This window comes from Argiope bruennichi, chromosome 3 (genome assembly GCF_947563725.1).
Source record: "Argiope bruennichi chromosome 3, qqArgBrue1.1, whole genome shotgun sequence".
Classification (NCBI taxonomy): Eukaryota; Metazoa; Arthropoda; class Arachnida; order Araneae; family Araneidae; genus Argiope; species Argiope bruennichi.
In genome coordinates, this window is record NC_079153.1 from 135,703,222 (window position 1) to 135,730,657 (window position 27,436).

At 29.6% G+C, this 27,436-nt stretch overlaps 2 protein-coding genes across 2 annotated transcripts in view; one reads left to right on the forward strand and one right to left on the reverse strand.

The window, feature by feature from the left end:
- LOC129962668 (zinc finger matrin-type protein 2-like) lies at nucleotides 1-16,852 on the forward strand. The gene is made up of 7 exons (XM_056076561.1): nucleotides 1-154; nucleotides 2,885-2,928; nucleotides 3,384-3,536; nucleotides 13,282-13,352; nucleotides 14,681-14,754; nucleotides 16,017-16,162; nucleotides 16,645-16,852. Exons 2-7 carry the CDS (start codon nucleotides 2,914-2,916, stop codon nucleotides 16,780-16,782), a joined length of 597 nt encoding a protein of 198 aa, XP_055932536.1. The 5' UTR covers nucleotides 1-154; nucleotides 2,885-2,913; the 3' UTR covers nucleotides 16,783-16,852.
- Nucleotides 16,836-27,436, reverse strand: part of LOC129962667 (uncharacterized) — an 18,617-nt gene continuing 8,016 nt past the window's right edge. The window contains exons 3-5 of the mRNA XM_056076560.1: nucleotides 22,117-23,995; nucleotides 18,906-20,024; nucleotides 16,836-16,987 (exon numbers count right to left, since the gene is read on the reverse strand). Coding sequence (XP_055932535.1) covers nucleotides 16,937-16,987; nucleotides 18,906-20,024; nucleotides 22,117-23,995 — 3,049 coding nt within the window. The 3' untranslated portion in view covers nucleotides 16,836-16,936. The remainder of the gene's footprint in view (nucleotides 16,988-18,905; nucleotides 20,025-22,116; nucleotides 23,996-27,436) is intronic.

The window sequence follows — 27,436 nt, forward strand, 5'->3', positions numbered from 1 at the left end:
TTCCTTTTGCGCATGCGTGATTTACAGAGATCTTGTAATTGGTTGAATGTAAACAATAAAAAAAACTTATTTAATATTCTCTATCTGTAGAGTACGAAAAATTTACTATCAATAACGTTAATTGTAATTTTTACTTTCACAGTGTCAACTACAGGTACGATTGATATTTTTTTCTGTCTGCATTTAATTTTGATATCATTAATTTATCTGTCGTAATCCATTAATATTTACGTGATTATTTAATAAATGAAGTTTTCTGTTTGTATTTTTCATCATATGTTTTGATCTAAATTCTGAGCATTGCAGTACGAGTGCAATGAGTTTTAGTTATTGTAACAAAATTTTTTGATGGTTTAAAAATGTAAACTTAATAGTATATACATAAGCTATCAGAATGAATTCATTAATCAATTTTATATTTTAATGTTAATGTAAGAAATCTGAGAAGCATGGATCTTATTCTTTAGCTGAATGAACAAGAAATTCTAAAGAATACATACCAGATTTCTGTGAATTGTGTTATTCATGTAATACAAAACTCCACATTCTATCAGCTCTCTGTGCATTTATATTTTTTACATGTCTAAATTCTGTGTGTGTGTTTTAAGCTAATACAATAGCTTTCAACATACAAATTATTATTTTTGTTAATTTGTCAGAAATGAATTGGATAACATTAACACATGCACTCATGATGCATGCCAATTGTACTACAGGTTTCGTGGCATAATAAAAAGTCCTTAAAAACTTGTTTTTTATAGTCCTCATATAAGGGCTTTAAAAGTGCTTGCTTATATTTTTCTTCTGAGGGGAAAAAATCATTTTACATGATCTGCCCAATTACAGGCTTTTGTATTTACTTTGTGATTTCAGATCTTTCAATGTTTAATGGATCTGGAGATCGCTGAAAAAGGTTTTATCTTAGTTTCGAGACATGCTGATAGAATGAGGGAAATATATCCTTTTCATTTATTTGACTTTTCTTTCACCTCCTTTTACTTATTTAGTTATTTAGATAAGGGTAAAACTTTTTTTGGAAATAATTTTTTATTTTTATTTCAATTATTTTTGTGCAGAAGTTTAGAACTTCTTAACAATATGCCAGAAAATGTGCATTTGATTCATTATAGACTTTTAAAAATGATCACTAAATGATTCAAGACTTCCAGAAATAAAAAAAAAAATAAAGTGAATTGTTCATGATGCTCTAAAGTTACTTGTAGGTCATTTGTTACTCTTGCAAAAAATAAATTAATGTCAATATATATATATATATATATATATATATATATATATATATATATATATATATATATATATTACTTTTTCTTATATGAACTATTCAAAGAGAAAGAATTGTTGTAATCTCCAAAAATTACAAACTTCAAATTTTGCCTACCTTTATGATTCAAACTTCCAAAAAACACATTTTTGGTATTATGTATTTGTGAGCACAATAACTTGAAAAATGCTTTGGGCAAGAATTTTTTAATACTAAATTTGCAGATTTCAACCAAATTTTGAGTGAAATCTGTTTGTTTATTTGTTTGTTGGAATACAAGCAAATAAAGTATGGATCAATATCAAAATTTTGAACTAAATCCATCAACGAGTTGACCATCTGTTTCTATATGTTTGTATGCATGTAAACATTAACAAAAGAAAAAAACTTAAATAAATGAAATTTTTAAGGCTATCTTGTTTCTAAAATTGTAGCTCTGTCACAAATTTTGAATTTCATTGACTGACCTAAAAGTTTCAAAGCATACTTGGGTGTTCTTTTCTTTTTATACTGGCACTCTGAAAATAAAAATCTGTATAACCGTGGCATTCATGGTCTTGCTTAAGATCTCTAATTTGTATGAAAAGGTGTATTATTTTTGTAAAGGGAAGGGTGATAACCTTCATTGGGAAGAATGCAAGAAGTAATGTATGAGATATTCTCAGTTGGTTTCACATGTATTTGTGGCAGAGTACATTTATATATTATGTTACGCTTGTGGTATTTTCAGCATTCTGCAAAATCCCTAATTCCCTGCTTTTTATGCAGAAAGAGGGGTGTCCATACCTTTATAAAGGAATATGCAATGTAATATAGCAGAGACTGGTTTCATATGTGTTGCAGAGCTTATTAAATCATTTCTTCAAATGGATCAGTGACGACCACTTTTGCTCTTTTTTCTATATGATATATATGAGTTAGTAAAAAAGCAATTGTGCTCATTAAAGTTTCGAAAGAAAATTTCTTGGTTGAAATTATTTCTTCATTAAAATGCTAATGCCAATATGACTTTTCTAACAATGTATATTGTTATGCAATTGATAAAGTGAGTGTAGACATAAGATAGGAGAAATTGTTGAGTGACTTGCATTCTACAAAAGCAATATTCAATAAAATTATATGCCTTTCAACTTTCATTGTCCCTAGCTTCTTTTAAAAATATTGGAATGCATAATGAATATATCTTCAGTAAATTTGCATTAGTAAGAGAATTTATTTTGGCAGAGAACAAATTTTTAGAATGGAAAAAGATAAAAAACAAAACAGCAAGTTTAAAAAATAATTTCAGGGGGTTATTGTAGGCTCTAATGGTCAGCCATTAATGGTATGTCCCTACTGGCTTTATGAGAATTTCTGTAAAATTTATAGTTATCTCAAGAATAAGTGTCTATTTTATATTTTAGGTAATAATTATTGTTTTTTATTGTATGGATAGTTTAATCAGTATAGATGATAATTGATTTATAAATTGACAAATTAATTTTTTAAAAATACTGTCTATAAGTTCTTTGATTTTAGCCGTATTTGTAGAATAATATGATTGCATTTATTTTTGTCAACATATAAACTTTATTAATTTTAGCTTTTCTTTTGTTTTTATAGATTATACTGTAAAAAGACATATTTTGAAAATGGCAACCTCAAGTGTAAGACTTTTTTTCTTAATTATTTACTCTATTTCAAATTCATTGAAAAAGATATTTGCATCATGAAATATTAAATAGTTTTTGTGTAAATCAATATAAATAAACCTTATTAGAAAATGATGCTTTTGTATTAATAGTTATGCATTTATTTTCTCATTATAAGCATCATCTTTAAGCATTGCTTCGCTGAATGTTGTATTATTTGTTTAGATAAATACTATTAATTATTATTGCATTATGTTTGTAATTTCATTTAAATTTCTAGTGCTGTTTTATCAATTGATTGTTTTATATGTATATAATTAAGTGTTATCGGAAAGAAAATTTAATTATAAATATTAATTTTCTTTCTTTTTTTTTTTTTCTTTTTTTTTTTTTTGCAAAACCTTAAATTTTATATTTTGCTCACCTATAGAATGTTTATCACCCAAAATTTTGTTTTTTTTAATGATTAGAGACCAGATGATTATCGTAGAAAATGGGACAGAGAAGAATATGAAAGATTAGCCCAAGAAAAATTAGAAGATGAAGACATTGATGTAGATTGGAAATCTAGAGACAAACAGCCGCCTATACGAAGAGAGTTCTTAAAACCCAGAGATTATCGTGTAAGTTCTTGAAATGCATTGTTTTTTGTTTTGTTTTTTAATTTTTATTTTATTCATTCTTGCATATTAAATAGGTCATAATGAAAAGATGTAAATTTGTTCTGTTATCTATGTGACAGTTCATTTGGAAATTAGCTGAAATTTAAAGGAAAGTATCAAAGTAATGTGTAGAAGATTAATCTTTTCTTTCTTTCCCTTCCCCTTCAAACTTAAATGTGGATGCTATAATTTTTTTTTTTAAATTATACTTCTGGGAGAGGATCAGCTTAAAAATGATTGTGCTAAAGTAAAAAATGTTTTTTTATATATCATTTTTCATTATCTTTCAATTCATTGCCTCCTCATCAATTTTGAAAACTTTTTCAAACAAAGAAAAAAAGGAAGCAAATAGTTTTGAGATATTGTTGACCTCATTTTTGAATAATGTTATACACAATTTGTTGAATTTTATTTCCTTGTGATTGCTGTAGTATTTATTGTAAATAAGAAGGTTTAAATGGAATGTGATGGGTGCATATTTATGTATAAAAGGTAAAAACCAAGTTTCTTACTTTAACAGAGGGAGAATAAATCATTCATCAATTTTTAGAATATAAAAAGAAGAAAAATAATAATTCAGCATTTTGTGTTGAAATGACTTGTCAGACTTTATTGCACATTTTTTAAATTTATAAATGTGCATTTAAGTTCTAATTTAAAAGACAAAAATTAAGTGGATCTTTTTGTCAGGAGCCCTTTCTATTTTTATATGTATGTAAATAACAGTAAATGTCCAAAAATATGGCATCTAATTGCATGTTTAAATAAATTCATTGCGCCAAGGTATTACGTTGCATTGTTACAAACTTATTTTATGTCTAAATATATATATATATATATATATATATATATATATATATATATATATATATATATATATATATATATATATATATATATATATAATATAAATGTTTTAACACATATTTTTTCTGCAAATATAATTTACATGCATATAAAAATAAAAATTACATACATATAAAAGTAAGAGATGAATCCTCAGCTTTTTATAATCCTTAATAGTATCTAATTTATCCCATTCTTTTCTTGTCATCATTGAGAAAACATCATTGAGAAAAAAAATTCATAATATGTCATTTTGAGAGTCAATTTTTCCTCTTGTCTTTTACATTTTTTAATATTTCATTCATTTAAAAGTACTTTTATGTTTTCCATTGTGTTCTTTTATTTTGTTGATATTGATTAAATTTCATGTCTGTCTTAATCATCACAACAAACTTTATTTTACATATTATTGCATAAAAAATGAGTATAAATTTTTTTCATTCATAGATTACTTTACTGTTGTGGTGAAAAATATAACTTATCCATTTTTTTAACCTAATATTCTGCTCACTGACAATTTTAGGTATTAAAGAAGCATTTTCCATCAAAATAAACATTATTCAAAAGAAATGAAATAAATGTTAAATTAAATAAAACTTATAAAATTTTGCTTTTTAAAAAATTACATGGCAGTTAGAAATAAAAGAATGATGTAAGACATGCCAATTTTGGCAACCCGTCTCACCCCTGAGAGTAACCCCGCTTGCCTAACGGAAGTGGGGGAGGAGAAAGAGAGAGAGAGAGAACTGGCTGAGAGGCAGGAGAGGAAGGTCGCTCTGCTAGATCGTGATGTTGTTTCTTGTAATATTTTCATAATTTTGTGTCGTAATCTGTGCTGTGTCCCTTATGAACATGTGAATAAAAATTTTGGGACTAAAAAGGTGTGATCACTGTCTCTACCACTCATACAAAAGAAACCCCTCTCCAAAGAAAGGGTTTTTACATTGGTGGCAGCTACATGGGATGTGAGCAGACACAAATCACAGAATAGGTGACCGGTACAGTGACCCTCAATACCCATCGTAATCAATGGAATTCCTGGTCGTCGTAACCAGTGGAATTCTTGGTCTGCAATGGAGTTCTTTCTCGTCTTGGTCATCGTCACCAGTGCGGAGTTGTTGAGTTTTCAAGTTTTGGTGCTCAGGAATTCAGTGCTCAAGAGCTCAGAACCTGGCTCCAGAAAAAGATCAGGCCTACTGAATGGTTCTATTTGGGTTCATCCGTGTGGGAAGTAATTTTATTACCTCTAATGACAACAAACTGTGAGTACTGTAAACCTTTGTGCAATTATATCTCAAGTGCTGAAGAAGACCCTATTGCTTCGATTTTTTTAATGCTAAAAAAATAATTAAACGTTGTATTGAAATATAAATTTTCATAGTATACTGATGGTTTGGAAATATTTTGTGTATTTGTAATATGCATGTATTTTAATGAAAACTAAAGCAAAGCCAGACAAATTTGGATTCTTCCTGTCTTGAGCTGACGGCCAGTGCGACATTTTGTTGTGGGGGTCAGTAGGCCACCCCGCCCAAACAACATCTGGTTTCTGTCTGCCCTGAGCTGGCGCGGATGCATTTTTTTTTTATTTCATTTCGTGTAGGGGAGAAACGGATGCACTCTGTTTCCCTTGATATGTTTATTGCTTTGCAGATGTTTGTACGAGGTGATTTTGAAAACATCAGTATAGTGCTATTTTGTTTCCGGTGATACGTTTAATCTTTGTACTTGTTCTCTATGAGATTAAGAGTGTAATATTTTATTTTAAGGATCTATCATTTCCGGTTAGAAGTAATAATTGCTCTCTTTTAAATACTTAAGTTGGTATTAAAGATAAATTGTGTGATGCAAACCTTTTTATTTTGTTAAAAATAAAGTAAATGAAATTTTGTTAAGCCTGTTTATACATAGTTTAGGGGTATTTTTTTTAGTTTTGATATATATATTTATGTATGTAAATTATGTATATTGTTATTTCTATTTGCAAACATATAATTTCTTCGAATATTTAAAATCTAAACTCTTAATAACAGTATCTATAGAACATATCTTCCAGAAATTTCACTGTAAGATTTTTTTTTTTATTTATTTTAGTTCATTTTTTTTTAGTTAGTATCTAATTTCGATTTGAATTATTGTAAGGCAATTTGGCATTAGGTTTAGCTTGAAAAATGTCTTTCTTAAATAAAAGTAAAAAGGCAGACCTAATCTGTCCAGCAGAAGATTTAGGTGAGTCGCCAGACGAAACCATGTCTAAAGTAATTCTGAAAGAATTAATTTTAGCTAGTAAACATTATAACGAGGAAGAGGCAAAAGAATATTTAGAAGTTATCGTAGCTGGAAGGTTAGAACAGGAGCAAAAACTTGAAAATGAAAATAAACTAAAACAAGAGAGGGAAAAGGAAAAGTTCGCACTCGAAAAACTTCGTCTAGAAGTGGAATTATCCAGGATCAATCAAAATTTGGTTCAAAATAGTGATCAAGTCGTGCGTGCAAAATCATTAGATGAAATAGTTAGGATGGTTAGGCTCTTAACAGTTAAAGTTCCTAGTAAGTCAGACGGATGGGACTATTTCTTTTCAAGCTTAGAAAAGGCATTTGTAAATGAAAATGTTAGTGATGAATTTAAACCAAAAGTGTTGCTTTGTTTATTAGGAGACAAAGTGTCTAATTTGTTAGTTAATATAGAAGAAAGCGAATTAAAAAATTATGAATCTTTGAAGAAAATAGTATTACAGGAATACGAACCTTCACCGAAATTGCGTTTAGAAAATTTTAGCAAAGCTAAACGTAACAACGATGAAACATTTTCTCAATTTGCATCTCGGTTAACATCCATGTGGGTGTATTATTGCAAATCAAGGGGTGCTAGTGATTTTGAGACTGTAAATCAACTCATTGTAGCAGATAAAATGTTCCAAACATTGGATTCCGAAACGGCAACCCATATAGGGGTGCTACAGGGGGAAAGTTGGTTTAAGCCAAAGGAAATGGGTAAACGTTGTGATGTATTCTATGCATCCAAGGGTAAATTCTATGACGGGTCAGTGAGAGCCAAAAGAAATGATTATGATGAAAGAGGTTTTCAGAGTAATTGGGGAAAACAACAGTTCAATGAGAAGAAGACCGATAATAGTAATTTTTGCCCTAAGAAAAATTTTGAAAAATCAAAAATCACAGAAGTTAGAAAGCTAACTTGTTACACTTGTGGCTTCGATAAACATTTTAGACGAGATTGTCCGAAAATTAAGGGAGCAGACTATAAAAAGATTAAAGTAAACAAGGTTTCCGCTGAGGGTGCAGAAGCAGAATCAAAAGGGGAAACAGTAGCTGCTAGGGTGGATTTACTCGGTAAAGTAATTCCTAGGCATGCTATTGAAGACAAACTTTGTAAATTGGCAAAGGTATCTGTCAGTGTAGCTGGGAAACTAGCCAAAGCATTAGTGGATTCTGGCACGGAAATTACAGTTGTCAAAAGGGACTTAGTTCCTGAAGTTTCAGTCGAAGGTGCTTCTACAATATATTTGAAGGGTATTTTTGGTCCGGCGGTTAAATGTCCTTTAGTGTACGTTCCGTTAAGTCTTGCTACTGGTGGCCAAGTTAATGTGGTGCATCAGCAAGTTTTATGTGCTTTAGCAGATGTTTTGGTGGAGGATGTGTTGCTTCCACCGGATATTCTAAACATGTTGGGAGGGGCCCGGAGTGAAGGAAATTCACTGGCTCAGAATTCTCAGGAATTGAGGGGTGATCTGCAGGAGAAAGCACAGGATAGCATTATCTTTGAGAAAACTCAAAGTGAAATTACTTCATGTGGGAATGAAGTGGGAACGGTTAATAATAAGGATGAGAAAGTAACCACTGAGACGGTTAAGGGAAGCATGGTCGCTGATACTTTTCGCTCTGAGCAGGAACAGTGTGTCGAATTAGCAACGGCTTGGAAGCATGCTAAAGAAGGCAAAAGTAACTACTATGAGGTAGACGGTTATCTGTTTCACAGAGACAAAATACTCGGGGAGAGTATTGGGCAACTGGTAATTCCAAAGTGTAGACGCGGTGAGGTACTCAGACTTGCTCATACCTCAGTGTTTAGTTGTCATATGGGTTCTAAAAAGACTCTAGAACGAATCAAGTACTCTTTCTTCTGGGAAGGTATGCGGACGGATGTCAAAAAATTTTGCGACTCATGTAAAGAGTGTCAACTCACTCAGACTGTTAAAACTAGTGACAGAACGCCAATTACGCCTGTCGTGAGGCCTGAATTACCATTTCAGGTAGTGAATGTAGACCTGATAGGTCCAATTGATCCTCCTAGTGCGAAAGGACATAAATACATATTATGTCTGGTTGATCAACATACTAGGTGGGGCGAAGCCATACCGTTGACTAGTCTGAATGCTAAGGCAACATGTGAAGCTTTGTTAAGTATATTTTCAAGGACAGGTATTCCTAATGTTATCGCGTCTGATAACGGGACCAATTTCACGGCAGAACTGACTAAAGAGTTTGAAAAACGAATAGGGAGCAGTCCAAGATTCTCTACCCCTGGATATCCACAATCAAATGGGTTGGTGGAGAGGTTTAATAGAACTTTAAAAAACATGTTGCATAATGTAGTCAGGGAAGAAGGTAGGGAATGGCATTTACAAATTCCTTATGTGCTGTGGGCGTACAGAGAAATACCTCATTCAACTACAGGTGTGTCGCCATTTCAGTTACTCTATGGTAGACCACCACAAGGTCCTTTGTCTATCCTAAAATCTACTTGGACAGGAAAATTTAATAATGTACAATTAAATAGTACTTCCGTTTCCAAATACCTGGAAAATTTAAAATCAAAACTAGAGAAGGCTGCAGAGCAGGCTAAGCTTGTTTCAGCAGTACAACAGGAAAATGCGGCGTATTATCACAATTTAAGATCGTCTAACCGAGTGTACAAAGTCGGAGATCAGGTGATAGTATTAATACCTGATTCGACTAATAAATTATTTGCCAGATGGCAAGTTCCTGCAACTATCGTTGAGAAACGTAATCCCCATTCTTTTTCAGTTAAAATGTCGGATGGTTCTACCAAGCACATTCATCAAAATAAGTTAAAACATTACATAGCTAGTTCTAACTCTATAAATGTCATTTTTGAGGAAGAAAAAGAATTCGGGCATGTTGAAACTTTACCAACCGCTACCAAAGAATCTAAATTTTTCGAAATTCTTGATAATCTTGAAATTAAACATGTAGACAATTCTCAGTTAGAAACTCTTAAAAATTTAATCGTTAAATTTAAACGCATCTTTACTAAACCCGTGCAACCAGCTGCGGTTGGCACTCATAAAATTGAACTATTGCCCAATACGGTACAGAAAAAGCCTCATTGTTACAGTGTTCCTATTGCATACAGAAAGGAAGTTGAACGTCAAGTTCAAGAACTTTTAGAATTAGACTTGATAGAACCTTCGGTATCCGAAATTGCTCATCCGATTGTTTGCGTTGCTAAAAAGGATTCTTCAATGAGAATGTGCATTGATTTTAGAGCATTAAATGCAGTCACCAAAGTTCCAGTCTTTCCCATGAAAGATTTGCAAGAACTGATATTCACTGCAGGGTCAGGCCATTGGTTAAGTAGCTTAGATCTTTTAAAGGGATATTGGCAAATAAAAATGTACGAGGAAAGTAAACGGTTGACGGCGTTTGCTACGCATAATGCTGTGTACCAGTGGAAGACCATGCCTTTCGGTCTGGCGGGAGCATCTGGTACTTTTCAACGTGAAATGAACCGTGCCTTGAAATCTCATTCAGAGTATGCGCAGGCGTACATGGATGATGTAGTCATTTATTCTAGATCTTTTAAAGAGCATCTGTTTCATTTAAAACTTATACTGACAGAATTAGATGAATTAGGATTTTCTGTACGGCTGGATAAATGTACTTTCGCCACCAAACAAATAAAATATTTAGACCATATTATAGGTGGAGGTAGACATGGTCCAGATAAAGACAAAATTCTAGCAATACAGAAATCAGCTAGACCTACCGCTAAAAAAGAGGTCAGGTCCGTATTAGGATTAATGGGATTTTACCGCACATATATACCAAAATTTGCGGAAATATCCACTCCACTCACGGAATTAACCAAGAAGAATAAGCCAAACAAGGTAGGTTGGGGGGAAGAAGAACAAAACTCGTTTGAGAAACTGAAAGAATTACTCTGTGAGGTTACTAGTCTTGCTACCCCTGATGCCAACTTGCCATTCCAGATACACTGTGATGCATCTGATCATGGTGTAGGATGCTGTTTAACTCAGCAAGATGCTGACGGGTCTTACAAACCAATAGCTTTTGCCAGCCAAAAATTCAACGCTGCACAAAAGAACTGGGCAAGCATTGAGAAAGAGGCTTGGGCAGTGCTATATGGTCTGAATAAATTCGATAAGTGGATTTGTGGTGCTAAGGTGGAGATCATATCTGATCACAATCCTCTTAAATATCTGAACCAAACCACTCCTAAAAGTCCAAAGCTAACCCGTTGGGCTCTAGCTCTACAAAGGTGGAATCATTCCATCACACATAGACCTGGTGTACAGCATCGAGGTGCGGACGCTCTATCACGACTGAAATAATTCATCACTTGTACAAAAAAAAAAAGTTATGTCTGTATTTTTGATATTTGCATATGTACGAAACCAGTATACATGTTATATTAGTTTTTATCATTTTAAATTTATTTGTTTTTGATTTTGTAAGTAGGTTATAGTGTTTTTGTATATTTATATATTATTCATGAATGTAATAAAATCAGCCACTGTGGGCTAATTTTATGCTTAGGTGGGGCGTGTAAGACATGCCAATTTTGGCAACCCTTCTCACCCCTGAGAGTAACCCCGCTTGCCTAACGGAAGTGGGGGAGGAGAAAGAGAGAGAGAACTGGCTGAGAGGCAGGAGAGGAAGGTCGCTCTGCTAGATCGTGATGTTGTTTCTTGTAATATTTTCATAATTTTGTGTCGTAATCTGTGCTGTGTCCCTTATGAACATGTGAATAAAAATTTTGGGACTAAAAAGGTGTGATCACTGTCTCTACCGCTCATACAAAAGAAACCCCTCGCCAAAGAAAGGGTTTTTACAAATGATAAACGGGTTTTTTTCAGTGCTTATTTTACACCATACCTATTTTATTTATTTCCTATGTAATTTCTACTAATATTAAAAGAGAAAGTGTGGTTGTCTGTTGGTTCTCTACAAGACAGACCATTTGACATTAACCACATTTGGCTTAAATGTAATTTTGGAGTTGGAATGGGAATCAAGTCATTTTTTTTAAACCTTTAGTTTAAAAATAAACCAATATTTTTGAATTTTTCACGTGTCAGTGGTTTTGAACCATTTTAAGATTCCCCAAATTATCTTTTTAATGATACCAACTTGGTGGTTTTACAATTTGTTTTAAGTTTTGAAAATTAAAAAGAAAATTATTTGTATAATTTTAACAATACTTTTTTATTGTGATTAAATCTAAATTGCTTTCATTGAATTGTCTACAATTTCTTACTCTATTGAAAGCTAAGGAAGAATTATGTTATTAACGACATTACAATATATGTTATTAAAATAACGTGACTTTACTGTCTTATCATAATTTAAAACTTAAAAATACTTTGTTTAGGAAATTAAACATCAAGATATTCATAAAAGATTTAATTGAAATTAAAACATAAGCAGTATTTTTGACAAACTAGCAAGTTGCCAAATGTGACTAGTAAATATTAGTATGCACAATCATGACAATGTTGTATGTAATTACCTTACTTGTTTTCGGACTTAAATATTTATTTGTGTTCTTTCAATTGAATAAAAATTGATGATTACTAATTTTGTTCAGTGTTGTATTTTGTTTTAAATTAGAATGTTTTACAGATATTTCAAAACAAGTTTAATTTATTATATAATTAGCTGTTGCACACTGTGCCATTGGTCTGTACTTTTTTGAAGAAAATATGACAGCAGACCCAGTGACATTTCGTAATTAGCTTTAGGGAATGCAATGATGGAACATCAATAGAGAAATCATCTTCATGCAGGAAGATGCCACCTCACACATCACATTGTCTGTTAAATTATTATGGCAAAACTTTTTATATGACAGAGGATAAACAAGGCATTTTCAACATATTGACTGCCTTGGTTACATGATTTAATTCTTTGTGACTTTTAGCTGTGGCTTTCAGCTATTTTAAGATCTGTGTTTATAAAGGCAATACTTTGAACTTAGCTGTCTTAAGCAACAGAATTTCATAGCACCTTATCTTCTTTTAAGTAAATGACTTACATTCTGCAGTAGAATGTATTGTGGGTTGAATGCAATTTCTAAAGTAGAGATGGAAAATATATCAAACCATATTTATAATGATACAAGGTTACATATTCAATAGTAATAAAACCATTGCTAAAATTATTTTTTCTAGTCAAGCTGTTTAATTTGTTGTAAATTTCATGTGATTGATTGAACATTAAAGTATTTTTACATTTTTGTTATTTATTCCATTTTTATACAAAACTGCATATTAATAATCATTGTTAGGCTTAATAATATAGACATTGCCTGCTCTGGAGCACCATTTCCTCTGCAAGCTATAAAAAAATAGACTTATTATTATTATTTTCCCCCCACAAAAGTCAAAACTGCATAATTCAGGAGAAAATGTACATGAATTACAGTAAAATTAGCCTTTTAGTTTTCCCAACAGAGTTCACCTGAGTCACCCTCTTAATATGTAAATATTTATATAATTGATTAAAAATTGAAATTTTGAATTTAATTTTATATTTATATAATTTAAACAAATATTAATGTTTTTATTTAAATATGTAGGTTGATCTTGAATCAAAATTGGGCAAAACTACTGTAATTACAAAAACCACTCCTCAATCTCAAAGTGGAGGGTAAGTAGAAATATCTGAAAATATTTTTCCTTCTTTCATTTGTTTATGATTTTCAAAATTATTTGAGTTAAACTATTAAGAATGCGTGTTTTTGCTTTATCTTATTGAAATAAATGTATGCAATATTGATATGTTGTCCCAAAATTTAAGCCAATATATTATTACAAATTCTGTAAAGAATTTTGGCAAAGTTCGATGGATTTTAGGCTTGGGGAATGTTATCTAAAATGAACTTTTAAGCCATTAACTTAAAAGGAAAGAACACGTGCTGAAGGTTGGCAAGTCAGATTAAAAAGGAAAAACAAAACACACACCTTCATACTTGATGTCACAACCAATCAAAAATTTAGTGTGTTTATTCATTATGTACATTCTATACACTTAAGGGCTAAAAAAAGTTTGCATGATGGTACATCTTAATTTCCTACAGGCATAGTGAAATTTCTACTCTTTTTTGGGAAATTCATGAGTCTTCCTAAAGTATATAAAAGTGTTGCAGCATTCATCAAATGGAGTTGCTTTCACTGAATAAGATTGGTATGCAATTATTATTATTTACCATGATGAAACTATTTAACTTGGCAGAGAATCTGAGTTTATTTGCCATGCAGGATCTTAAGTTTTTCCCATCATGCTCTTGTAAGTGAATTAGTATGTTGCTTCTCTTATCTATTAAAGATTAAATTGTTTTTGCTTTATTAACTGTAAATATTTGTAAATACATTTTTATCATCTTAATTAAAGTCCACACAATCCTCAAACCAATTGAAACATATTTTGATATATATACAAGGAGCATTATGCTCACCAAGCTTTATGCTTTTCTATTGACAAGAAATACGACTATAAAATTTATTTTATTATTTAAGAACCATGATGGTAAATATCTGTTTAATAGATTTGAATACCCATCTTCTCTAGAGGGCATATATTTTTGAATTTGAGGGGAATGAAACTGGGAACTTAAGAGATTATATATATTGTGGTGGACAATAGGCTTGCTTTTTAAGTTTGTAAGATATTTTAAATTGTCCATTCATACTAACAGAAAGGCATTACAATAATTTTAGTACTCCTATTGCCATCTTTTTTTTTCTTTGTATCTGTGTGCATTTGTTTATGTTTTTTATTTGTGCAATCTGATGCATGCAAGGAAGTAATAAATTCACTGCCTATAATTTAAAGTATTTTGAATTGTAAAAGATTTTTCTTTAAAATTTATCTTTTAATTTTTAATCTGGTAAAACAAATGCTAATGGGATTTTTTTTTTGTATATGTTTAATGAAATACATATATTAATTATTCATTTATATTTCTATATTAATAGATATTATTGCAATGTATGTGATTGTGTTGTGAAAGATTCCATCAACTTTCTTGATCATATCAATGGAAAAAAGCGTAAGTAAGTTTAAGAATTCTCTTTTATAATTTTTTTTTTTTTTCTGTAAAGACATTTGTAGATTTTGGTAAATTTTATTTTATTGCCAATCAGTTAGGGAAAAACTTATATATTTGCTTACAGGTATGGTTTTCTGCAAAAAAAAAACAACTGGCAATTGATATTGTTTATTATACAAATAGCACAATTTACATTTATAAACAAAGTTTTAATTCTTAATCTCTGCATCATTGGAATGGAGTAAGCAGCTCAATAGTAATAGTGACTTAACTAAAAATAATTTGTTTGTTGTCACATTTGGAAATGTTACAATGGTTATATTTTTTTTTTGTTAATTACCAAAATTTTACTGCAAGCATGGGTAATTGATTTTGATCTTCACCTGCTTAACTTTAATTTTCCTTATGCAGTTTGAAAGTGCTGTGCATGAAAATGAATGTGTTGATCATACTTTTCAATTTCCTTTAATTTTTCTTTGCTGTTCCTCTAAAGTACTTCTTACATAAAGCACAGAAACATTAGCTCAGTTCAGTTTAGGTATCATTTTATTTTATATCAGATTAAAATCTATTTATCTTATAATATTCATATTCAGTAAATTTAATAGATAACAATAGCTGGAAAATTAAGATACAAAATAATTCTTTCTTCATTTGAATATTGACTGTTCATATTTCAATTGCATATAAAAATGAATTGTAGATTATAAACTTGTTGTGGAACATGGATTTTTATTGTTAGTTGATAGCGTAAATGCTTCTATAAATATCCCTTTCAGGTGTATAACATAAAGAAGATATTGCAAGTCCTAATTACTCTGAATCTAAAAATATCTATGCATTGTATTATCTTTAGCTTGAGGCTTTTAAAAATTTGATAAATGGAATAATGTCAAAACTTTGAGTTAAATTTATGGAATTTAATTTTTTGTTCTGCATGATAATACTTAAATTACTTTGTATTGTTTCCTTCTTTTTAAAAAGGCTGTGATTTGTTATTTTACTTGATGAATTGGCTTATTTATTTAAAGTAGATCTAATGTTAGTTTGTTGATATCTTCATCCTTAGTTACAGTTATAATTTTACAACAATCAATCTCAAAATGTTCTTTATTATAAAATTATAATTATTCTCCTACTATTGATAAGAAGAGAATTTATATTGATTGCCTAAAATAAGATTACTGGTTATACACTACATTGTCATGTTTTAAAAAATTCTAATCAGCCTGATATTTTAATTTTCAATACTCTTCTGACAGATCAAAGAAATCTTGGAATGTCTATGAGAGTTGAAAGATCTACTCTTGATCAAGTGAAACAAAGAATGGAAATGAACAAAAGAAAACTCGAGGAGAAAAAAAAGGAATATGATTTTGAACAGAGACTACAGGAATTAAAAGATGAGGTAGGAATAAGTCAAGTATCTGAAAATTGTTTCATAATTTATAATTTAATATTCTTTAAATATTACAATGTATAATAAGAACAAGTATCAAGAATTTTCTGTTTTTTTTTATATATAAGTAAGGGCATTTATTATTAACATTAAATAGTTCATTTTCATGCCATACAATCATTAAATATATTCTTTTAAATAATTTTTGACAGCATTATCACTTGCATATTTCTATAGTCTTTTTGTATTGTTATTAATTTAATAGTATGAAACAAATAATACTTCATATTTTCGTTATCTTAAAGTATAGGATTGTACTTATTCAAACAAAAAATAAAACTTGTTTCGAGTTGACATTTATTAGCATTAATCAAAAAAATATACATATCATACACAAGATGAGTATTTAAATTTTTATATACATAATGGTAATCAACAAACACAAACCATGCCATTTTTAATGACAATTATTATTATTTTCCTTTCTTTAGGAAGAAAAACTTAAAGAGTATAGGAGAGAGAAAAGAAAAGAACGGAAAAGAAAAGCAGTTGAATCTCTTGATGACAATATCGATCCAGACATGGCCTCTATTATGGGATTCTCAGGTTTCTGTTCATCCAAGAAATGATATTGTAAATGTATTTTCAATATCTCATATGTGCATATTAAGAATATTAAATAAACACTTTTAACCATTATTTATTGTTGATTCTTGAAACTAAAAATCTCTATCAACTAAGTAGATCTGTAAAAAATAATACACTGCGAAGGGAAACGAAACTTCAATCAAATATCTCGTCTAACAGGCCAGATGCTCTTCTTGGGAATGGTTGCTGTGGAGGAAAATAAAATTTTCTTTTGAGGTGCATGTCAAATTACAGTTCATAATAATTATGAAAAATAAATACCAATTATAAAAGTATTTTTGCTAATACATAACTCTAGTTTAATATAACAGGGTGCATAGCATCATGAAAAGTACTTAAATTTGAAAACCATTTTTAAGCACCTGAAAAGTACTTAAAAAAAAATCTTTCAAGATTACTTAATTTCCTTGAGAAGTGCAAAGAAAACGTTTTGAGTTGCCATCATATTAAGACAATGACTCTTTCTCACTCCAACAATGTGCATTGTTGTTTATTAAATGTAGGGAAGGTTATCCAGAAGAGACAATACAAAATATGTACTATGTCATACTTTTTGCAACTCAAAAGATGGTGAAGAAATTGTTTTAGTTATGGCTGATAAATGTATGTTTAACCTTTTTATATGCGAGAACAAACTGTATATTTTTTTTATCAGTGAAAAATAAGAATACAGCTGTATTTATTTGGTGTATTGAAGAAATAAAATATGGGAGAAAGGTGCTCTAAAAACGCTTACAATGAAGCCTTTTAAATTCATTACACATTCGATCATTGTTCTCATCAATACATTTACTTTGGAGCAACCTATTGAATAACCTATTAAAGGGATTTTATTTTACTATACTGAATTGTAACTCATTGCTGTATATAATTAGTCGAATGCCTAAAATCTAGTATGATGAATTTTTAACTTGAAGCTATAAATTTTCTTTCACATTTTTTTTAATTTCTCCATTCATTTGAAAATTTTTATTTGTTGGACCTGATTGACAAATTTTAGTTTATATATATATAAAAATCCTGCAATATCTGGTACTTGAAATTTTTAAAAATATGCATGATGTAAAAAAGTGCTTAATTCTTGTAATAATTTCTAGTTATGTACCCATATTAAACAAATCAACAGTAAGAGATGCATTTCAATGTTACATTCAAAGCAACCATCTAGCTAAATTATTGAGTGAAAAAAGAAAGATCACCTGACTTGACAAGAGTACCAATTTTTGTCTTTCACTAGCCCTTTGAACCCACTTTTAAATACAGAATTCTTTTTTGCAATATTGAAAAATGTATTTGATTTTAGTAGTCTCAACTGGTTCACTAGAAATGTTGCTTATATTTGACTTCAAGTGAACTGTTTAAACATAATTTCATGTTCATGATTCCCCAAACTGTCTGGCATTAATCCTTGTTATTTTAATTGTCTTATTAAATTTTATTTATTGTGTACATGAACCTTTCTATTAAAAAAAGTTACTATTTATTGATTCATCTATCTCTAAAATTGCATGATTTTGTTGCAATTTTTTTCTCCCTTGTAAATTACACAGATATTAAACAGAATCCTTCTTTAGCTTTCAGCAACGGAAAAAACCCCCATATGATTGAATATTTGAAGAAACAAGGAAAATGGATTAAATTTTAAAGCAATAATGTAAACCATTGCTGCAAATTAGGAGAGTGAAGATATTTTTAAATTGCCAGAATTTAGAAACAAATTTAAATGTTAAATTGATATTATAAAAAAACATTTTTTTAAAAGTTTTGAAATAGTGTGAATATTTTTGTGCAATAATATTTTTGGAAGTTATAACAGCAGAATGGCAAAAATTTCACTTAATTTTTAAATTCTAATTAAAATTCCAAAACAATTGCTCCAAGATGCACATTCTCACCTTAAAAAGTATTGATGTCACAAAAATAGATGATTTACTTTTACATTGAATGGAAATGAAAAATTGAATGTTATACTGTTTGTATCATTTTAAATGACATTGAAAACAAATGTTATAGCATTCACATTTCCTAAAATGTCAAAAAAAATTTTAACTCGCTCAATAGGTTAAATAAAAAGTCAATGAAACTTCAAAAAATATTTACTTACTTTTACATCTTCAAATTCTGTATCAGAAGAAAGTGAAAAGAATTCTTCATCACTACTTTCACACAAGAATTTTTGTGCATTGGAATAACTTATGTTACCTTTTTTCTCTGTATTCTCTGATGTGCTATTTAGAAATTCTCTCTGAATATTAGAACTAAAAAGTGTTTTCAAATATTTTTCATACTCTTTCTTTGAATCATTTCTTTGACACTTTTCTTTTGGTCTATTTGCTTCCTTTAATTTTTTTGCACTATATCCTTGTTTTTGCAAACTTTGATCTGGTGATTTTGTCTTTCCACTTGCTAAATGAGTGTTAGTTTGTGAAGACATCCTTTTATTACTTATTTCGGTTGTTTTGCGATGGTCTTTACTTTTTCCTTCACATCTGATTTTTTTGTCAGTAATATCAGTCATGCTTAATTCTTCATTTTGGAATAAATCTTCGGGTTCTGATTCATCTGTAAAACTATTCATAAAGTCGCTTTTGGTTACTATTTTTTTCTTATTTTTTAATTCAAAATTTTCAATACCAGGTTTTTCTCTTGAGGGTTTTTGTATTACTTTTTGTTTATCTTGATTGTTTCTTTTATACTCATTTATACTGTTGTTTTCAACCAGATTTATTACTTTTGTGATAGTTTGTTTTTTTGTGGCATTATAAGTATTATTTATCAACTTCCTTTTTCTTAAGTTATAGGATCCATTAACATTTGAACAAAAATCTTGAGGTAGTAGAGGATATTTATCTGGCTCGGAAGTTAAACCATCCATTTCAGAGATTTTATTATTTTCATGTAGATTATCATTATCAGTCATGAGGCATTTTGAAAACATTTTGTTCTTTTCTCTAGAAATCTCATCCAGTTTTCCTGAAATTTGATTAATAATCCTTGTTTCAGGTGAATCAAGAACTGATTTGGTATCATGCCTTTTATTGAATCTATAATTTTTTTGCTTCACACTTTTTGCTGTATATGCTTTGCTTATAGTTTTTGACTGTTCAGTTTGTTTTTCATTCAATTTCTTTTCAATAGTAAAAACTGATTTTGTTTCTTGAACTGAATAACTGTATTCTGAAAGAAGCGGGCTTTCCTGATGTTTTTCCGACTGTGATATTATCTGAAAATATTTCACATTTTAAATTTATTTCTTAATGTATTATTATTCATCTAAAAATATTTAAATTGAGTAATTAATTAATCAAAGTACAAGGAAAGTATTTTCAGCTAAAGTAAGTTATTTTACTATTTTTCTTGATTTCTAATGAAAATTTATCAATGCAATTTTAATAAAATATTGAAAAAAATGCTACTGAAGAATTTTCGGTTTTAATGGTGATCAAAAAGCGCCAAAAAAATTTCGCCATATTATGAAAATATACTCAAGTACATTATTATTCATTATGAACAATTTTGAACATGTGAATCACATGCTATATAGATTAAAGATTGAAATCACCAAATTGGCGACATTTTTCTTGGCATTCCTTGGTTGTCTTTAAAAATCAACAAGTACTGAATTTTTTTGTTTAATTATAGACAACTGTTTTCTGTTGTATTTTGTATTATTACTATCAAATTGCCGGTTGCGAAGCAAATATAAATTAAATGGCAAGTTTTGAATGGGAGATGTCTGATACTGAAGTGCTTTGATTATTAAAATCTCTGCAGGTTGCCATTTTATTTTGATTGAGAAGTATTTATGTATTAAAAGAGTTATGGGCTGTCATATATTTTTGTTTTTGAATCTCAAGGATGTGATTGACCAAAAGGCAAAAAAAGAGGATTTTAAAAAGTTACCAAAACTGCAATCCATTGAACTTTCATATTCATTTCAAAATATTTATAAAAGTAAGATATCGATATCATAATTTTCCCAAAGACACCTCAAGAAGCATAGTATTAGGACAAATTTAAATGTAGGACAACTAATATGAGGGGAAAGCCAGTATCTCGCTAGCACAATTTAACAAACATTTTTTTAATGATCAATGAACCTTTGTGACATATCTCAGACACATTACTGTTTTTTTTTTTACAAGGCTTTTCATTGGCCTGACTTAATTAGCCTTTCATTGTTTATTTTAGAGCATCAGTCACGTTGGTCCAATAAACAGCTTCATTTTATGTTCAAGATTCAGATGCAGGAAAAGCAGATTCATACATGGACTTGGGACCTCTTTTTTTTTCTTCTGTTGAATATCTCTGCAGTTTGACAGCTTTGTTAGATAGGATGTTGAAGGGTGTGCAGAAAGAAAGAAAGAACTTGTATTTTTTTTCCTCTGCCTTAGAAATTCTGTAGAAATTTTTATGTTAAAAAAATCATAAAAAGATGAGAAATCTAAAAAAGCAGAAATCCACAAATCCGCTGAAGAATCACATCTCTGGAAATTATATTTTGGAAATAAAATTATCATCAGTAGAAAAAAAAATCATTAGAAATAATATTTATAAAAATCTTAAAACAACATTAAAAAAAAAATCTATTTTTTTTATTTTGAGAGATTTGTACTCATTTCAAAGTTATGCTTTTGTTTGATTGATTGTTATCACCAAATAAATAATTTTTAATGTAAATCATAGTTGTAAATTAGTTTTTGATCTAGTTATAATATCTTTTAATTGATAAAAATCAGTTTTCCTTTGCCTTTAATATTTTTAACCGCCATTACAGTATTGCATGCTTTTAATTTAAATAAAATTCAATGATATTGTTTTATTGTTTACTCCTGAACTTTTTGTGAATAAGTACTTAATTAGTTGATTCTTATAAGTAATTGCTCTTTTTTTTTTGCATTTACAATTTTCGTTTGAAACATGCTTCAGTAAATGATATTTTTCTTAAAAGTATTTATCATTTAATGGGTGTTCCTTTAACATATCAATTCTTGATTCTGCAGATATAATTTAAAAAAAGATTTTATATTCTTATTCTTGTTACATTATATAAATAAAAAGTTTCTTGAAAATTTATGTTTGAAAAAAGGAGTTTTAAATCTAAATATTATAACATTTTTTATTGTTCTGGCAAAAACAGGTAGTCCTAAATATCAGATAGTGGAGGGGTAAACCGTAAAAATTGCATTAAAATCACAGTAAATATTTATAATTCTAATAATTATTGCATTTTCTCTTCATTTCCAAATCTTTTAGAATTCTGAAAATTAATATCAGTAGCTTTAGAAAGAATAATATAGGAGAAGTTAACATACTTTGCTTGGTGTTAGAACTGGAGATGTGCACTGTTGCATTTTCTGGATGACTCGATGTATAATGCTGGCATTGGGAGAATGAAGTACATCATCATTATTCAGATTCTTACTACTTGCTAAATGTTCAGAGTTTTCCTGCTTACTTTTGACATTGCCCCATTTATTTGCAGTTCCAAAATTACCTTTTGACTTATTAAAGTTTAATCCATTTTCACCAATTTCTATCTGTTTTTTATCTTTTAAAAATGCTTCACCAGTTTCAGGCTGCAGAAAGAAAAAAATTTGCTCATTTCTGTTTAATATATCTGCTTCTAGGTCTTCCCATGTTTTAGGAGTTTTCTTTGTACATTTTGCGCTACTGCCATCGTTTATTTTATCTTCGATGCCTTGTCCTGATGAAGTTTGATCACTATCAAAGTGTTGTTCTTTTAGATTAACTGAATTTCTCTTGTTTTCAAAGTTGAAATTTATTTTATTGTCCGATTTATCGAGTTTTCCTTTAATATCTTTTGTATTATCTAAATTTCTGTTAGTGCATTTTCGAGATTTTTCCGTTGAGTGGATTCCACCTTTAGAATAAGTTTCCAGCGAATCATCTGGTATTGTTTTACCCGGAAACTTAGATTTACTACTATTATTTTCATTCTTTTCTGTTATTATTGAGGTACTTTTATATATATTGATTTTTGATCTGTATTTGTCTACATTAAAATTTCCACTAAAAAAATCTCTGACAATTTCATCATCATTTGGTGTTTCTAACTGATCACAAACTGATTGAACTTCTGTACTGGTAGTCCTGTATTTCTGAAGTATTTCTGAATCCAGGTTACTTTTTGCAGGTTTGTTATTTTCTGTCGTTTCTTCAAATTCACTATTATCGCATTCACTTTGTAAACTCAGTACTTCTGATAATGATAAATCAGTTTTTTGGAGGGAAGAATTCACTAAAGAAATTTGAGTTAAATTGCTCTTTTGATAATCATCATCGAATAGTAGATCAAACTCGTCGTTTTGATCTTCAAAACATGGTTTACTCTCCCCTTGATTAGAATTATTTTCCATTTCATTTACTTCGTCATAACTCTGAGATTTAAAATTCTGGTTATTAGATGCCTTGTGATTTTTCAAAAAATTTGCTTTCGAAATCGCATTGTTATAATCTCTCTCATCAGCGCCTACTTTTAGAGAATTTTCTTTCGGGATCTTAATTTTATCAGAACTATTGATGCACAGAGGGTCATTCAACATTTTGTCATCATATATACGACTTAAAAAGATAAGGCCTTCATCGCTGCTAGATTGTATGCTTTCTGAATTCGATTCTGCGTAATCAACAGCTTTAAGGGTTCTTCTGTTACGTGTACGAATCGCGCTCATTAATGTGCGCTCATCTGATATTTTCGTTGGTCGATTCCCTTTCATTGAATTATGTTTTAGGGTTTTGGAATTGTGTGATGTCTTTTTTATATCTGCGTCGATATTGTCATATTCATCTGAAAGACAAGTTGCACCGTTTTGGCTAGAACCATGGTTATAGGCAGTCTCTTCAATATTCGTTGTTCGTATTTTCACTATAGGTCGGTCTATGTTGTTTTTTCTGCTTGTTTCACATTTGATTGTTTTAATAGATTTGTAAGTCCAAGAGCACTTATCATTAATTAAGTCATCAAATTTCTTCTCTGTTTCAGAATTTTTATTTGTGGCCATCAGCATTCCTATGGAATTCTGCTTTTTATCGGCTTTGGGGCCACTGTCTGTGACTACTTTTAGACTTTTTAACGTACTGTTACTGCTGGTGTCACTTGCTGTTCGATATCGGATTTCTGGATCGCAGTCGAAGCTAACTCGTTTGTTCCCAATTGTTTTCTTGTTTTCACTGAAATAAAAATAAGTCTGAATGAAATACAAGTTGAAACACATTTTAACTGTCATGTTCTTTTGAGTTCAAGTGATTTGGATTTTTTAAACAGAAATTTTGAAATGTTGTTCCTTTATATTATACTCAAGAATAATCCTTATATTATGAATTCATCCAATTATCCCCTTATATAATAAATTTATCCAATTCGTAGTAATACTGTATCTTAAACGTATACAATCTTGAATAATTTTACAGCTTTTTGCTTTTACATTTATTATTACAGCTTTTGTCTAACAACATTTTATGCATGGGAAATGCCCAGCAACAGACAACAGCTGAAGCAAGCATCAACAGGGATAGACACAGGGGAAAACATTTCTTTGAAAAACCATTGTCCTTTTCTCAAAATATCAAATATTATAAAGCCAACATGCATGAAGCTTTGTGATCAAAAGTTTCTAAAGAATCCCCTACATGGAATGGCGCAAAATGCCAAGTGTGTAGTCATATTAGCTTCCCGTTTTAAAGTAACACTAGAACTATTATGGGATGTATCTCGTAATTTTGAATTGCAGTTAGATGACAAGGGCGACGCCTGAATTGTCACTGAACTCCCACTAATGTGACCGGTACAAACATCCACATCCATTAGCGAGAGAGAATTTTACCTCGACGAATTTCGTGTGCACCAAATTCGTTTACATGGCAAATATTTGGTGGATTTGGTTCTCGAATTTGGAACCCACCAATTCTGAAACTGATACTTTACTCCCAAGCCACCGCGTAGCAAATGTCAAAATGTAGCTGAAATTTTTAAAGATCTTTGCTCTGAAATTGTTTCAAAGCAGTTATTTTTGTGTTTGTGAAGATGGGACTGGTATATTTAGTATTCTAAATAAATTGCTAATGAATATTGGCAGTTGTACGCAAGAAAGTCTAATGGTTTTTTATTCTGAATGTATCTGCAGTTCAAAAATACATTCATTACCACCTATAAAAGTTCACATAATAAAAATGCGAGCTTGGCTAAAGAAAAAATGTTCAATGTATGAAGAAAAAACAGGTTTAACTTAAGTGGAGAGAATTTTAGACTATTTTCTAAGAAGGATCTAATTCATTTTAAAGTAACTACAAACTTTAAACGCACTTTACTCAATTATTTTATCGAAATAAACTATCAACTATTAACATAATTTCACCAATACTAATTAAAAAATTTTAAAATTTTCAAGGAATGTTTTATATACTATGTCAATAAATTGAACTAAAAGTTTTGATGTACGTTAAGTACTTCTTTATTACAAAATAATTGGAAATTTTGGAAAAATTTCTGTATTGTAATATAAACTTTCATAATTTTATAAATTTCTTAGATCTCAGTTCATTTTGAAGATAACTATGTTATGTGCCAAGAGTGTAATGGAAATTAAGATTATACCTTTAGAATTTTGTGTAGAGTGTTAGCCACTTTGGTTAAATTTTGTCGAAATTTACTTCAAATCAGTCAGTTAAAACAAATAGGACATATACAGAATTTTAACAAAAATTTATTACTTTTTAAGCATTATTTAATTAGAAAATACCAAAACTCCAAAACTAAACTTAAAATATGGTTTTAAAAAAATCCTCGAGCGTAAGCAATCACCTTTTTTAGATTCTTCCCAGATTTAAGTTTCCTGAAACTTGTTTTGCCAATAATGATTTGTGTTACGAACAGGATAATCATTCAGATTGTAAAACAAAAATGAAAATATCGACAACAGTAACTTTTATCAACAACTTTGATCTTTTACAGAATTCTTAATTTTTTTTCTTCTTCTTGTATTATCGTTGTATTATATCTGGTAAAAATTCTAAGAATTCTTACCAGACTTGTTACAGTTCTTGTTGGAAATATGCTTAAAATATTTTTTTAATTGATTAAATATAGAAAAAAAAATATTTATTCAGTGAAACGTAGAAAATAGAGTATAAAAAAATATTTTTGTACTCTAATATTTTCGGAAGTAAAACACCCAAATTTTATTTAATTAAAATTCTTATTAAATTTTTTTTAAAAAATATTCTGAGGTGAACATTGTAATTCTCTGAATACATTCTAAATTTGGTAGCTCTAGGTCAAACCACCTGGTCTGTAGAAGTCCAACACTCATACTTTATTTTAAATAAAGGTTTATTCGCATTTTAAACTTTAATAGTTCATTAACATTTTTACAGTTAAATTAGTAGAATTTAAAATTTATTATGATAAATTATTTTTTTCTTGCCTTTGTTAATGGAAAAGCTTGAAATAATGTACCAATGCTTGTTGGACAAATACTCCATGGGTAGCGATGGTCTTTATTGGTTGTCTATAATCATCTAATAGCAAAACCATAAATATTACAGAAGTTTAAAGTGAAAAGTGCTGTTGCTATGTTAAATATTTTCTAATAACTCATATTACAGATCTTAATTCAATTGCATGCGTTAAAGAAAATTTTGCATATTGTTCCTTGCTTTCAAATTCTCCAAATGTAATAACAAATGAACTAGAATGCTGTTACACAACATATCATACTGAGCTTGTCTAAATTTTAGATGCTAAATAATTTAAAATTTAAATACTATCGCTATTGAAATTTTGAAAAATTTTATGTCAATTAATTAAAAAAAAACTGATTTGAAAAATGTGTTTGCGCAAGAAACGAGCGGATGGGTTTATTAAAGTAGGAAGGCTTTGTTATAGTTATTAAAGTAAAGTCAAAATTCTCCAGTTTATTTTTATTTATTTATTTTTGGCATATTGATATTATAAACCAGCTGTAGTAATAATCTACATTTATTCAAGTCGTTACGTTTTTCAGTGAACCCATTTACTTGCCAGGGAATGTATGGATTTTTTTTTAATAGATTTGGCTCAAAATTTGATAAATATCTGCACTTAAAATGCTGAATATGTAATAAATTCCATTTATTTTAACCTTCACATTGATAAGGATTTGTCATTTAGATCTAAACTTGTGTACTGCATTTTATCCATCTAGCTCTTTAAGTTTTGTAGTTATTAAGTGAGCTTGTATTCGGACAAACAGAATTCTTGGAAATAGGTTTCGTTCAAAATTTGATAGGAATCATTAAAAATTGTGTAAAAATCAGATATCAAATTTCCTCCGTTTAATTCGAAGCGCATTTGAGTTATCTTTTTCACAGACTGGTACAATTCCAAAAATATGTTTTTCAGATTCGGAGAAGCTCGAAACGTGGAGATTCGTCAAATTTATTTTTGACTTATCGTAAACGAGACGACATAAGTGTATCAAATACCAATGCTTGAAAAGTGAAAATTGAAGCTTTTTGTTTCGAACAAAAGATTGTTTCGATGGAGTGCCTTATGAAAATACAGAAAGCTTTAATACGTTGAATTAAAATGCCTTAAAATTCATTAAGGTGCTTCTAAATTGAATTAGTTTTGTG